The 15,694-nt window shown below is 37.7% G+C and overlaps 1 protein-coding gene across 1 annotated transcript in view; it reads right to left on the minus strand.

The window, feature by feature from the left end:
• The window catches only part of SKOR2 (SKI family transcriptional corepressor 2), a 34,236-nt gene that overhangs the window by 14,961 nt on the left and 3,581 nt on the right, over positions 1–15,694 (minus strand). The window contains exons 2-5 of the mRNA XM_018039371.1: positions 15,581–15,644; positions 15,157–15,228; positions 2,495–2,560; positions 2,016–2,114 (exon numbers count right to left, since the gene is read on the minus strand). Coding sequence (XP_017894860.1) covers positions 2,016–2,114; positions 2,495–2,560; positions 15,157–15,228; positions 15,581–15,644 — 301 coding nt within the window. The remainder of the gene's footprint in view (positions 1–2,015; positions 2,115–2,494; positions 2,561–15,156; positions 15,229–15,580; positions 15,645–15,694) is intronic.

Consider the following 15,694-nt stretch of genomic DNA (forward strand, 5'->3'; position numbering starts at 1 on the left):
GTGGTGGGTCTAAACCACGCATTATTCAAACTTGGGTACCCACACCACTTCCTTGGTCAGTGGAGTACACTGCAGATAAAAAGGAGTAAAAATTTTCTGTTGTTTTTTAATCTAAGTGTTTCATACACATGGCAACATAGAGGAGTTATCTTAATTCACAACGAAAGGATGAATGAGGGGTCTGAATGGAAACTGGGATCCCAACTTTTGAAAAAACAGAAACATCTGCATGTTTATGATAACTAGTAAGAAATGTACAAATTACTTAATTTCTTAAAATGATTTTGTTTTTCCTTGGCTGCGCCATGGCATGTAGGATCTTAGTTCTCTGACCAGGGATTGAACTCATGCCCCATGCAGTGGAAGTACAGAGTCTTAACCACTGTTCTGCCAGGGAAGTCCCAATTCCTTAAAACAGTTGATCAACTTTTATTAGTGGTAAAAATTATGGCTATCCTGGCTTCATAGGGAGTTAGGTAGACACTCTGGGGACTCACTGGGGTCTGGATCCAGTCTGCTGGATCCGCAAACTCAACAATTAGATAAACATCAGCTTAGAGGGGACATAAATCACTTAGTGTCTGCTCACTGCTGCAAGGATCTGTACAGTTTATCTTAAGGTACAGTTTTAGAAATTAGGGAATCCTGGATTATTTGGAAGCACCTGTTTTTTAAGGTCTCAAAGATATTTTAACTATGTTCCTCTTTTTCTTAGCACTACAAATGTCATGATGAGCCTAACACACTATCAAGAGCTATTGGTCATTCTCCTCCCTTTGATCTTATTCTGAGCCACAGGAGGCATTCTTCAAATTCAAAATACTCAAGTATCATCATGAGCACCAAACCTCCCTTGTGGATACTGACAGAGCTCAAACTTGGCCAACTCTGCTGTTCGTTGTGGCCAGTACTCTCTTCCGTGATAAGCCCTCTTCATTTTTATCCCTGCTAAACATTCTGGTGCAACTTAGTCTGACATGTTACCAGGAACCCAGTACTGTTCAAACCTACCACCCAAGAGGCCAAGTCTTTCAGTCGTGCTGACGATCACATTTGAGAAGCTCTGGTAGACCTTTATTTTCATACTATTAAAATTGCCACGATTACTGAAAAGTCTTTTTCCAGATATTTGCTTGTGACTCTTGCCCAGGAATTATCAACATGAGTTTTCTGATTTCTGGTTTAATAAACAAAGGGTACTGACATGCTCAAAGTCTCAGAAAAAAATTAAATGTATATAATTTAAAATATGTTTACATATTATTTTATTTCCCACTTTCCTCTCTCTGGAGAAAGGAATATGACTAAATGAAACTTCAAAAAGTTTGAAAAACACTACTGTGATGTACTGGATCATGGATGAACTTTTTGGTCAACCCATTACTTATCTAAGAGTGATTCAGAACATGACTGGAGAATTTTAGGAATCTGGACACCCATCTTAGGTCTTTCTGAAATTCTAGGACTCTGGGAGCAGAACCAAGTTTTTATGCCATAATTTCTTTTGCCAATAAATCTGAAATGAAATTTTAATGCTAAATATGGATGGAGAATCCAAAACTACTAAAATTATACTAATTTTAATTAACAAAATATAGGTATATTGAATAGTTAAATTTTAAATCTTCGTATTTCAAGCACCAGACAGCTCTCTAGCACTATCTGAGAAAAGGAATTAACTGTTCTTTTGTTTTTCCTGCCTTAGAGAAAAAAATACTTGAGTAGTTCTTTTGTTTTAAAAATATTAATATATCTATTTAAATATATCTATATACTTAAGGGTATATTTGCATACATGTTTTAAATGTACACTATATATATGCACAAACACATATCTACCAATACAATTAACACTAAAACGTTCTTATAAGAAATTTTATCTGTGAGCGGATAAAATAAATAACAGGCTACAATCTCCAAACACTAAAGACGTCACAGGAAGATCATGTACTTACACTGACTAATAAAAGTGTTATCAAGTATCATAATGCAATGAAATAAAAGTGATTTCTTACTGAATACTGGGAAAGATGTATTTCCTTTTAACACTTGGAATTCTTGTTCGAGTCGTCTCCGTAAATCTATTTGTTCAAATAAAACCTTCTGAAGTTCTTCTAATAAAGAAAAAAAGAAGAGTCATTTTACTAATCTTTACAAATAACTCTCCAGAGAACTGTTATATATGGCAATTTATTATTATAAGACAAAATATTTTACTAGTTTAAAAAGTGTTGCATAGACATAGGATAGATTTTGTGCAGAAATCCATGAATATAAATCAATGTAATATATTATTTTAAAGTATTATATTACAGTGTCATGTATTGATTGATATGTATGCATTAATCTCAATTATATCCACCCAATGGTCCATATATTATTCATATGTTGCTTGTCAAGCTTAAAATATGGTGTAGAGCAAATATATCCTCCTGTTATCTCTTTAGTTTTTTAAAGCTAAGAGAAGTTCTACAGAATTAAAACTTTTCTTTACCTTTCCCCATATTTTCTACATCCTTTTTGAGTGAATGAGGTGAATTCGTCTCCTGTGTGTGTTCACCTTGTAAAAAAGGAGGAAAAAGTATTAGTTTTGTGTAGACTATTTTCTGCAAGTTTGTGCTTTCACTTTCTATCTATCTATAAAAGACTGTATTTAATATAACTTCAAAGTGGGAGTCCTCAGAGCCAAATGTTGTCCTCATTTGCTCATGTATCTCCCCTAAACCACGGCGGGGCGCGGTCGGGGCGGGTCGTGACAGAAATGAGGTCAGAGGCCACCTACACCACGACAGTGGCTCCAGGAGAGCAGACTCTCTGCGTCACCCCCTCCCGTCCCCATCACCAGCCAGTCTTTACGATGCTAACTGTTAGAACAGCAAAAGAGGAGGTGGAAGAGTCGCCGTTTCTGGTAGAAATCTGATCAGAAGTGAAGAAGCCTGCTGTTAACTGGAAGGCCCCCAAGACCAGAAGCAGCCTTCAGTCTTCTTGGGTCGCCCAAATGGGCAGTGAAGAAGTGGGAGGTGGCTGTAGTTGTCCCTGGGATAGAATATACGAGCCTGGTGTGTGTGTGTGCGCGTGTGCTAAGTCACTTCAGTCGTGTCTGACTCTTTGTGACCCTATGGACTGTAGCCCACTAGGCTACTCTGTCCATGGGGATTCTCCAGGCAAGAATACTGCAGTGGGTTGCCACGACTTCCTCCAGGGGATCTTCCCAACCCAGGGATCAAACCCGTGTCTCTTATATCTCCTGCATTGGCAGGCAGGTTCTTTACCACTAGCGCCACCTCGGAAGTCCCCCCTCCTTGAAACTGCATGGACTGTAGCCCACCAGGCTCCTCTGTCCATGGAGTTTTCCAGGCAAGAATACTGGAGTGGGTAGCCTTTCCCTTCCCCAGGGGATCGTCCTGACCTAGGAATCGAACCAAATTGCAGGCAGATTCTTTACCCTCTGAGCCACCAGGGAAGCGGTTTCCTAATAATTGATAGGTTGTTTAAGAGGAAATCAACCTAAGTGAAAGGTGTGAAATAAGTCATGTTACTTTCTAACAATCACATACTTACTGATGATAATTTATTAACAAGATAATTTCTTAGCTACTCGTCTTCAACCATACAAACTATATTATGGATAGAGCTTAGATTGTTGTTCTTAACTGTTTTGCAGGGGCTAACTGGAATGATAGCGAGCCAAGAAAGTGTATAGCTGAGTCATAAATTGAGTCTATATAGTCCAGAAAACATAAGCAAAGAAATGTAATCATTCAACTATCAGAATTTTTAAAAAAATCTCAACTTGCTATCTGCAATTATCCAAATAATTTAATGAAGCTTTCCATTTTCCTCTAAAGAGATGTGGCAGTCCAGCAAATGTGCTCTGGGGAGGCTTCTTGAATCCCCCTCCTCTTTCCCTCGGGTTAGCTCCTCTGTGTCCTCGGTGCTGTTTCCTTGCAGCCTTCTGCACCTAGTAGGCGGCGTACTATTTGGAAACAGGTGCTCTGTCTTTTCTGTATGGCCAGTGCCTAGCACAGTGCTGGTCACATGCTAGGTATTCAATAAAATCTTTTCAGCTGTTACTGAAAGGGACACTGGGTGGTCATGAATTCTAAATTATAGCACAGACCAGATGGATCATTTCAGTTCTCTTCTCATTGTTTTTTAATTTTCCTTCCTCAGCAAGAAATAGAATGGAAGTGGTCCTGGGGACCTGCAGGAATACTGGAGAACTTCACTGTGAAGGTAAAAATTTCTGCAAAGAGGAAAGCAGAATTTCTTCCCAAAGCCACAGCCTATATATAGTATCAAGGACAGACAGAGAAATCTTCAACATGATATTATAACCAGCGATTCTGTAGCTTACCTGATGACTGTCAGGAGGACGTATGTGCAGATGAGCATGTGTGCACATGTAAATAGAAATACACAAATGTTCACAAGCATGTGCACAGTTACAGGAAGGCGCTTCCCCTGGCTCCTCATTGTTAATAATATCCAAGGCATACCTGAATTCCTTAATGGCAGCCATTTTCTGTACCATCTAGACCATATTTGCACAAATTCATTCTCACTCTCATCTTGGACATTACCTCTCTCTACAGACTTTTGAATATTAATACTTTGGCTTTCTTCTCCATATAGTAAAATGATGAGAAAATATCTGCAAAGCATTTTACATACATATCTCAATATAATTCCTATAAATTACTATTATCTTAAAGAAAGTCTTCCCTGGTGGCTCAAATGGTAAAGAATCTGTCTCCAGCGCAGGAGACCCAGGTTTGATCCCTGAGTTGGGAAGATCCCCTGGAGAGGGAAATGGGAATCCATTCCAGTATTCTTGCCTGGAGAATTCCATGGATAGAGGAAGCCTGGTGGGCTACAGTCCACCAGGCCACAAAGAGTCGGACATGACGGAGCAACTAACATTAAAAGAAGAGTAACATGAAGGCTGACCACAAATCACACAGACATCAATCAAGAACACGCGCACGCGTGCTAAGGTGGTTCAGTCATGTCTGACTCTTTGTAGCTCCATGGATTGTTGCTCACCAGGCTCCTCTGTCCATGGAAATCTCCAGGCAAGAAAACTGGAGTGAGTTGCAATGTTCTCCTCCAGGGGAACTTCCCCACTGTGGGATTGAACCCACGTCTCTTACATTTCCTGTACTGGCCACGAGTGCCACCTGGGAAGCCCCATAAGCCAAGAAAAATGGTATTTAAAAATGAAGATAAATTCATATTATGTGCCGCCTTGCTTATGTTTACTTTAAAGTCAGCTAACCAGTTAAACTCGTAGATGTTTCATATTTACATATTGAGGTTGAACAAGAAAGGAAACAAGCGTGCACACATGTCTGTACCTATCTACAGAACCTAGTGAGATTTCATCATTCCACAACTTCCCCAACCACAACACATGATTTAAATGAGAGAGTTTCTGAATAAGCAACTCTAGAAGCCATTTGCTTATTAGTTTCTTTTTGATCTATTAATGTATTTTGTGGACTATTTACCTTGTATTACATTTCAACTAGATAATTAATTTCAAAAATTAATATATGATATGTAAAAATGTCTATCTTTTCCACTTCACAGTAAGTTTACACAGCTATGAAGCATTAAACAAATAGGTAGTAAATGAAAACTAAATAAATAACAGGCAAATCTACCGGTAACGTTTATAGTAAACTTTTTATCCATTTTGTGGAGGTTTTAATAATATTTTACATCAGTGTGTTTTTTAAACAGATATTTTGCTACAGCTTCTCAGGCAAATCTGCCAATTTTGAGTTCAGGAGGTTCAAATGTCTCACTTACAAAGGGTTTTAAAAAGTGGGTCAGCGTTAGGTAAATAAGGAGCATAGAAGCTTCAGCTGCCTTTCGTGTATCCTTTACTGGACCGTTGCCTTTTGTATATTACTAATCTGTGAAAACCAGATTCTTAATGATGGTTAAAAATGACCTCTGGGAGCCTGGATATGTTTGTTCACTACTACTGCTAATGTTTTCCATCTGGTTAAAAGAAAAGAAAGCAGTCTAACACTAGATTAAATAAATGAGATTTAGTTGACAATGAGCTTCCCATTTTTATACATATTCCATCAGGTTAAACGCATTTTACTTCTCCAAAATTAATAAATGGGTTTGGAGACATCCCAAAACTAAAATGCTTACTATCTTCCCATTATATTCCCCCTTTAAAAAAATAAAAAAGTTACACAAAGGCCACGGTGGAGGGGAGCATGAGATCTTAATTATAAAGAAAATGGATGAAAATAGCTTAAAGTTGGAGAATGATGGATAATTCGGGCATAAAATCCATCCTGCAGATGGATGCGATGAAGAGCCGTGGCTCTGGATGAGTCTACACAAACGCACATTTGTGACATTGCCTGTGAAGCCTGCTCGCCCCAGGAGGGTAGAGACAGCACGATCGCACATCAGAGAAACTCCACTTCTGCTGAGTGCAGCGGAGCCCAGAGAGCCTGGAGCCACATGGTTCCTGCTTCCCTGGTCTCTCCACGGTCCTCTGGGACCAGGAAGTCCCACATCTCCACCCGACCCTTGGTTCTGCCCTCACTTACACAGCCATCAGAAACTGCAAGTACAAGAGAGAGGGATGTGAGAATTCGCCATGCCAAAGCAGGCATGAGCAGTAAATAGCAGATGAAGGGGGAATTGGAGTATCCAAAGTGGGGGGAAAAAACCTTAAAAAAGCCAACATATTGACCACAGCTACATTTCAAGTCACAATGGTAATGACTTTCTGTTAAACACCATGGCACACCTCTGCTTACAGACCTTGCAGTGGTCCCCTGTGGTCTACACTGCACGATCCACTCCAGGTTCTCCAGTGACCCTGTCCCATCCAGCTCCACCAACCTGAATTTCTCTGTCACTAAGCACAAACCCTTTCCCCAAGGCAGACTTTTATTTCCCACATCTCCTGGCTCTCTTTTAGGTGGTTTCTCTTCCCTGCAGTGCACCCCCACTAGTCCATCCATTATCAGAAGTCCGCCAAGTGGCATTGACTCTTTCCTACGCTAGTTTGGTCTTCCTCAGCTAGAAAATCTGCTTTCTGAAGGCAGAGGAATCCTGCCCTACAGGTAACCTCCAAAGCCTCTGCTCTAGGGAAGGGTACAGGTACATTCCACAAATGCTTGTAATTTGTTTAATCCAATCTGGTTTCTGAAAGAAATACAAATTAATGTTATTGTAAAACTCCAATTATCATAATGTTTTTCAAGCACTAACTCATTCCTGCAGACCAAAAAAGCATATTTTGATCCATTGTACAGTCTAAGCTTTATTCTCTATTTTCAGTTAACTGGAGAAGTTTGTGATTATTTCAGTTTCTGTTTCTATCTGACATTTGGAAAATTTCTTCCAGGGACAAACAAAACTATAGCACTGAATGTTAACCAAGAGACGAAAATGCTAATTCACATCCATGTCTGCTGTGGCCTCCAACTGCAAAAAAAAAAAAAAATAATAATAATAATCTTACTTTTTTTAGAGCTCATTTAATTTGAAGAGCCAAATGAGTAGGTCAGATAACCTGTTCTGTTTGTTGGTGGCTGTGAGATGGGAGGAAAAGTTGATTAAAAAGATAGTATGTTCTCAAGCTAAACTTCAATTCAATAACTAAGATCATTTAAGTCTTGTATCCTGTGTGTGCACAGGGCATCTAAGTACATAGGGTACAATATAAAACGCCTGACATTTGGATGCAGAGTAAAATTGTGGGCATTTGCCTGTCCCTCCTGTGGAAACACATCCTCCTTCCTTCTCCTTTCAGCCCCACTCTGTTTGCTACTCCTTATCTTGGCTGTCTCCCTTTTAGAGTCTCCTTTGAGCCTGCAAACAGCACTCAGTGGCATTACCCCAGCCAGCAGCCCCAGGGTTAGCAAGTTGCTTGTCTTTGAAAGGTCCTCCCTGTTCCCCCAGGATGGCTGCTGACAACAACTGATGAAAAACATTTGGAGAGAATACATTTCAGAAAATGCACACTGAAGGGTAAATTCAGTCAATGAAACTATCTTGGTTTGGGGCTGTGTCTATACACGAGATACACATGCATTCTAACACTTGGATGAGGAATAAAAAATTTCATCCACATGTTTGTCATCCCTGGGGACTCATGTGCTACCACATGTGTTCTGGTGCAGCGGAGCGGACCCTGGAAGAGAAGGCAAGACGTGTACACAAAGCTTGCCTGCACACAGTTCCCGGGGCACTGCCATGCTCTCTGGGCTGGGCTGAGGTCCCGCCCTCTGACTCCCGGCAGCCCCAGCACAAGCCTGGCATCTGTTGATTGAGAGACTCTTCTTATGCGTGTTTTACTTGCAAAGAAACACTGATTTTTCATAATTAATCTTAGTTTTATCATCTGACGTTAAGACTTCTGGAAGTTAATTTTTTGTTTCCCTAATAATCTATCTTAGAGGCACAATTTGGATGGGGTCAAAGTTAATCTACAATTTATAGAACTGGTACTTTGAACAATAATCAAGATTTAGCACAATGTATGGTTTAGAGAGGTTTTTAAGAACATTCTGCATTAAGGTATAAAAAATCAATTACACAGAAAGCAAGGTTAAGTAATTTTCTCCTCTATCAGTGGGACGTGGACTTGTGTTAATTTCTTGGTGTTAAAGTCTACATTAAACTTCTCCCCTGTGACTTTTGGCACTGTAGTGAGGTCACAGAAGAGAAGAGAAAAGAAAATCAATACCACTGGAGAAGGTATGCTACAAAATGAGCTAACTAAATATTAACTCCATTAACCAAAAAGAATGAACAAGAGCAAGATTAATATCGGTGGGTTTATAGTTTGTGATCAACATTTATCGTGAGTTGCATTCACATTGCTTCTTAAATCAGCATATCAAATTTTTTTCATTAGTGAATTGTGAGTTCATTTAGAATTCTCTTGAGTTCTAGAACTTGTCAATTAATGCTATTTTTAATTTTTTTCTGAAGAGTTTTAAATTGTCCTCTGTCTCCTTGAGTCTCATATATCTTATTAAAAGCCACAAAAAGAAAATGTTTTCATAAATAAAAAGAAATTCGTATCTATATTATGAGGATTAGTTCATTTCAAATACATATATTTAAATACCTCAAGTCATTGTTCATAAAAATGTTGATAGTAATTTAGAGGTGTATAAACTGAGACCCAAAGTAGTCAAAAGGCTTACCCAAAGCCATCTAGTAGATGAGAGAATTAAAACTCAGATCTACCAGTCTATGCTTTTTAGAAATTTTCTTCTTTTATTACAAAAAAAATCATAAGCGTGTTTTGAAATAGAATGGAATAATAAATCAGAGTGCCTCATCCGCTATATATTCATGAGAAGTGTAACTGCTTCTTACTATTCTCAGGAATCTGTCCATAGCATATTAAGTACACTAGAGAATCATACCAGTGAAAATCAAATTGATTTTAAAACTTCTATACATAAAACAAGATGCAGCCACGCTGAGAGTCCAATGGTGCTGGCGTTTCTACACAATGAAAGGGATTGAAATGGAGGATGACTCCACTTCACGTGATTTCCATGACCTGCAATAGCTTTCAGCTGTCTCACCGGCTTACCCCACTGCATTCAATTTCAAATCACTTAACTTCACTGAAGTTATTCAAAAAGGATATGCAAAACTTGACTCTGGGATTGCAAGCAAAATGCTGTCATTTATACTTTTGAGTAGGTAATATTTTGACCAAACTGGCATCCCCCTAATCTTATACTACTTGCCTTTAAAGCCATGGGTCTTATTTTAAAGAGCCCTATATATAAAGGTTCTGAATTCTGAGTGATTTTGGCTGCTTAAAACTCTGTTTGGTCCCTCTAATTACAAAGAAGTATAATATCTGCTATGAATAAGGTTAATGAACACTAATAGAAAGGATTTTAAAAAATCTTTAAAAAATGTAATTTCTTTAAAATTGCTGAAAAGTAACAGTTACCAGGGGCTTCCATGGTGGCTCAGCTGGTAAAGAATCCAACTGCAATGCAGGAGACCCAGATTTGATCCCTTGGTTGGGAAGATCCCCTGGAGAAGGGAATGGCTACCTACTCCAGTATTCTTGCCTGGAGAATTCCATGGACAGAGAAGCCTGGTGGGCTACAGTCCACGGGGTTGCAAAGAATAGGACACAATTGAGCGACTAACACTCACTTTCACTCAACAGTTACTAAGAGGGCTGAAAGGTGGAACAAAGGCCAAACTTAATTAAAATGGTGTACTAAAAAATCAAAGCAGAACTAAATGTTGTTGCTAAACTGAATCTGTATTAGGGACATATTGAAGCAAGTCTTTATGTTTAGAAAAAGGTCAGAAATTTCCTAATAAACTATAATTATGATTGTCATGGGAGTGAAAAATTCATGTAAAAATGAAAAATTGCATACTGACTTGTTAGGTAGTTTAAAAAGACATTTCATTATTCTATGTTACACTGTATATGCACAGAAATAAAATACTGATATTATCCAATAATGATGATTGAATTAAACACTGGCTAAAGAGACATATGGCTATATAAATCTTATTGGATGTTATATTGTTTTAGATTACTACAGTATTCATACTGTCTTACAGCTCATGCATTTCCTCTTTTTTATTGAAAGTAACTTGAGAGCAGGGATTGGTATTGATTCTACCTCTGAATCTCTAGAGCTTGGAGAAATAGCTAGCATACAGTAGGTGTTAAAAGACGCTTGCTCCTTGGAAAAAAGTTATGACCAACCCAGACAGCTTATTAAAAAGCAGAGACATTACTTTGCCAACAAAGGTCCGTCTAGTCAAAGCTATGGTACTTCTACCAGTCATGTATGGATGTGTGAGAGTTGGACTATACAGAATGCTGAGCGCCGAAGAATTGATGCTTTTGAACTGTGGTGTTGGAGAAGACTCCTGAGAGTCCCTTAGACTGCAAGGAGATCCAACCAGACCATCCTAAAGAAAATCAGTCCTGAATATTCACTGGAAGGACTGATGCTACAGCTGAAACTCCAATACTTGGGCCACCCGATGCAAAGAACTGACTCATCTGAAAAGACTTAGATGCTGGGAAAGATTGAAGTTGGGAAGAGAAGGGGATGACAGAGGATGAGATGGTTGGATGGCATCACTGACTCAATGAACCTGAGTTTGAGCACGCTCTGGGAGTTGGTGATGGACAGGGAAGCCTGGCGTGCTGCAGTCCATGGGGGTCACAAAGAGTTGGACACGACTGAGCGACTGAACTGAACAGCAGGTGTTCGGAAATATTTGGGGAGTAATTGAGTAAATAAACAAATGAATGCTATCATGTACATGTGGAAGTTAACAGTTGTTACATGGGGAAAAATAACTCCATTCACCAGCAAGGCGTTCTGGATAAAGCAGTCTATTGCTACCACTCCAAAGCACTTCATCACAAGGCTTCATAATTTTTTTGGTTCATCTGGATTTTTGACACTTTGCTAAATGAATGGATTCTTGGAGTTTGATCTCAAGTAAGTACCTTAATACCAAAACAGGCCAACGGGGGCCTCCTAAGTGGCTCAGTGGTCAAGAATCCGCCTGCCAGTGCTGGAGAAGCAAGAGATGCAGGCTTGATCCCTGGGTCAGGAAGAGCCCTTGGAGGAGGAAATGGCCACCCACTCCAGTATGTCTTGCCTGAAAAATTTTATGGACAGAGGAGCGTGGTGAGCTGCAGTCCATATGGTTGCAGAGTTGGACATGACTGAGCAAATAAACATGCGCACATAGGTCAACTGAGTGACCATTTTGGGATTTTCTCCATTGTGAAGACCATGAGTTGATCTTCCCTATAAGCATGGACAGCCATAAGTACAGCAAGTCCTACAAAAGCCCAAACTCCCTAACACTTTCGGCAAAGGAACCATGAGGATGAAATTCTTGTGACTCCAAGATAAATATTTAAAAATATATTCTTCAGCCAAACATTTGTTCATTTTAATAATATATTTTCATCCCTTTCACGTCCCACCTGTCTCCCATTCAATACAGGATAATAATAATACGATATAACCTACTACCTACATGCTTCCCTGAATAATGTGAGAATGAAATTGTAATATGGAAAATCGATGTGGAACAAGTTTCTCTGGGAATCTGTATCAAATTAATTATTGTGAGGTAGGGACTAGTAATAGATCAATAGTATGACTAGGTGTTATTACCAACATAACTATTGACTGTGCTGCCCTGAGTTCCAGGCACTGAGGAATTTTTATGTGAACACAGATCCTGACTTCCTTCCTTTTGGCATTCTTATTTCCATCTGAACATCAAACAACAGTCTAGTCTGTGGTTTTGATCCACTCTCGCTATCATCCTTGATTCTAATGCCTGTTTTAGAGTTTACTGAACTTACTAAGTATGGGGGAACCAAACCCCTTCCAAGGCCAGGAGGAACTCATATTCAAATGGAACCAGTCCAGTCATGAAAATTGGAGGAAGGCAAAGAAGAGAAATTCAGTTTTTAACAAATCTACAGAGACTATTCATGTATATGGAATCAAGAAGAGATAATTCAGTAAAGAAATCAATATGTTCTAATATATTTAGATTTTTAATGGGTATACACATTTGTTGAAATGTTGATTTAAAATTTTTATAAGAATTATGAATACTAGCTATTAGGTACAAGGTAGGAAATTAAAGTTCCAAAAAGATGATTTCAGATTATGAAACTTGGATCTTCTCATTAAATCTATGAAAACTATTTTAACAATTTAAACATCAAATTATACCACAATTTTGTACAAATTATTGATACCTCTTTAAAAACTATGTATATTTTAATTTTTTATAGAACATTTATAAAATTTTATTTTTATTTTCTTTAAAGTTTGCACCCAGAGTTAGAGCTTAGATGCAAAGAGACTTCTAATGAGTCATGCTTTAGCAAAATGAAGTCTGATGTGAATTATTCCCTAAATGTGTTATTTTATATTAAATATAGTCTAATTTGAACTTTAAAATCACCAATAGCTAACTCCAAAATAAAAACCTCCAAACTTAGGATAAACAACCTTAAAATTAAGCATATACATTACAAAGTACTAATTTTAACAAGCAACATGAAATTAAAACTTGTCTTAAGTAAATGAAAAGTGGGATCCCTATTCTGTCTCTGAGTGGGTTATACATTATTTTGAAAACATAAGTCATTGCTATATGCAAGTTTTCTTATTTTATTAGACTTCGAGCTTCATGGGGATGCTCAAAGATAGGGCTGCATATAAAATAAAATAAAAACAGATAAAAATTCCCCCCAAATTAACTTGACAGTGCCACTAGGATGTGACACTGCTTTTAAACTCTTTCCAAGCTGTGTCTATTTTGGTTAGAGAGGAATGGGAATTCTCTTAAGTGCTCACTGGTTGTACAACACCGACCTAGCAAAGGTCTCCATCCACGTCAGCTATTGAAACAGCTCGATTAATTTGTATTCACTGGGATACATATAGACTCCCATCAGTGGTTTCCAGGCATGGGAGAAATTGGGCTACTTTTAAATTTATTTTTAGCTATACAGAGCTGCTAAATATCATTTGATCTGAGGTTGAGGAATGTTTCCAAAATTGTTTTTTTATATTCATGAATGTGTTGTTTCCAGTGGCTATTAATTTCTACACATATCAAACAAAGAAAAGCAATTGACTATCCAGAAATGTCTGGGAAGTGGCTAGATATTAGAGAATCAATCGAATAGAATTATAAACCCTTGTGTGTGTGTGTGTGTGTGTGTGTGTGTGTGCAAACCCATCAGAAATGCCTTGGTAGCAATCCTCTCCATTTCAAACCTCAATTTTGTCAAATATCACACTTAGGGAAAAGGTAGTTTCTGGGCAAAAATCACTGCTTTTGACTTTATGTGTGCACTTTAGATTATCACAGAAAAATCCACATTTAAAAACTTTATCATGTTAGACACAGAGCAAATTCATTCGTGAAAGGTGATTAAAAATTTTTTTTAAAGGGCTATACTTTAGTGTGAAAGTGATAAGAAAAACAGTTAAAATGTGCTAACAACCAGGTAAAATCACAAGGCACAAAAGCCAGCATTGTGAATTTTATGGAGACTTGATGTGGCCAAAGACATACCACTAAATTATTCTTAGTAACTCCTTAGCATAGTCAACCCAAACTGGATGATATTTATATAAAATATTCAGGGAATAATTTGGAAATATCTCATAATATATATAGCTTTCTTCCTATGATATATAAAGGTTTTTTTTTTTTCATTAAAATAGGTGTTTTTGCCTTTTCCCATTTAAAGTATTGAGAAGTTTCCTTTATGAGAAAGCAAAAACAAAGGTTTGGAGACCTTTTCCATTGTACTTTGCTGTTATATAAGATTTCTTTAAGATCCTATTTTCTTTATTTCTGCTCCCCACACCACTCTTTTTCCTTCTCCCTCACTTCCTAGCTTGCTCTCTCTGTCTCATTTGACAGGCAAATTTGCAGACATTGCCGCAGGATAACAACCTCGTTTGACAGTCAATTAACCGTGAATAGTCAAAGCCAAGGCAGTTTGCATTACATAAATGGAAAATTAGATTCCTTTTTCCCAAGAAACAAAACCCTCTCCTTAAGACACTGCAATAGACAACTTAGTATCAAAACTTCTAATCACGTCTTTCCCAAACCCCTTGGAGACATTTAGCAATCAGTAAAAGGTGGTTTCATTTAATTTGTATAATGTAATTTTTGTAAATGTATTATACATTTTGTGTAGAGATCATTATCATGGAGATAATATAAATGTTGGCATAGATGTCATAAAACACCTTTAATGTCTTTCTGACAGATATTAAAAGCAATAAGCTGTGATCCTTTTTAATGGAAGGTTTCTAAGAGAACATTTCAATTATTGTCATTTTATGCTTTTCCAGCCTGTTTCATTGTGTAACCTGATATATTTCTGAATTTTCTTCTGAAATATGCCCAGCAATTAATAATCTTATTGCTATTAATGTCACTGCTTTCCCATTTGTGTTTTTCTTAGTTATATCTACTAGGAATTGATTTTTTTTTATCTTTACCCTTGTACTAAATATTCAGTCTTTTGATTATGAATTTCAACCCTTCTCTCTGTCATCTGACTATTCATTCCTTCTATTTGTCCCAGCCTACCTGCTCTTTCTCTCCAAAAATCTCCCGAAGCATCAGAGTCCGTGATGAAAAAGCTATGCTCCTTGTTCTTATCTAGAATCAAACAAAACACAAAATCTACAAGTGATCTGTATAGACAAGTGGGAAACAAAGATATACAAAAATTTTAACATGTATTTGTGTATGTTTTGAGTACTGACACCATTTAAATGCAAAGAGATATGTTGAGATTGGGGACAACAGTGCTGTTATTTGAAAAATTGTCATTGCTTGGAAACTACAGAAATGCAGCTCTTTAAAATATAAACTGTGATATTTAAAAAAACCCATAAAATTCAGTGGATGAAAACCCACAGAATGGTGGTGTGAGCAGGAAATGCTGGGTGTAAGTCTCACAGAAATGATTAAATACAGGAAAGAAAACGGGGAGGTTATTTTATTTTACCTGAAAAGTTGTTGTCGTCCTTTGTAGATAAAATAACTTGATTATTCTCCTTAGTTTTCTGATTCTGTATGGAGAAGAATTAGACACACAAATCAATGCCTGGATGAAACCATA

This window comes from Capra hircus, chromosome 24 (genome assembly GCF_001704415.2).
Source record: "Capra hircus breed San Clemente chromosome 24, ASM170441v1, whole genome shotgun sequence".
Taxonomy (NCBI): Eukaryota; Metazoa; Chordata; class Mammalia; order Artiodactyla; family Bovidae; genus Capra; species Capra hircus.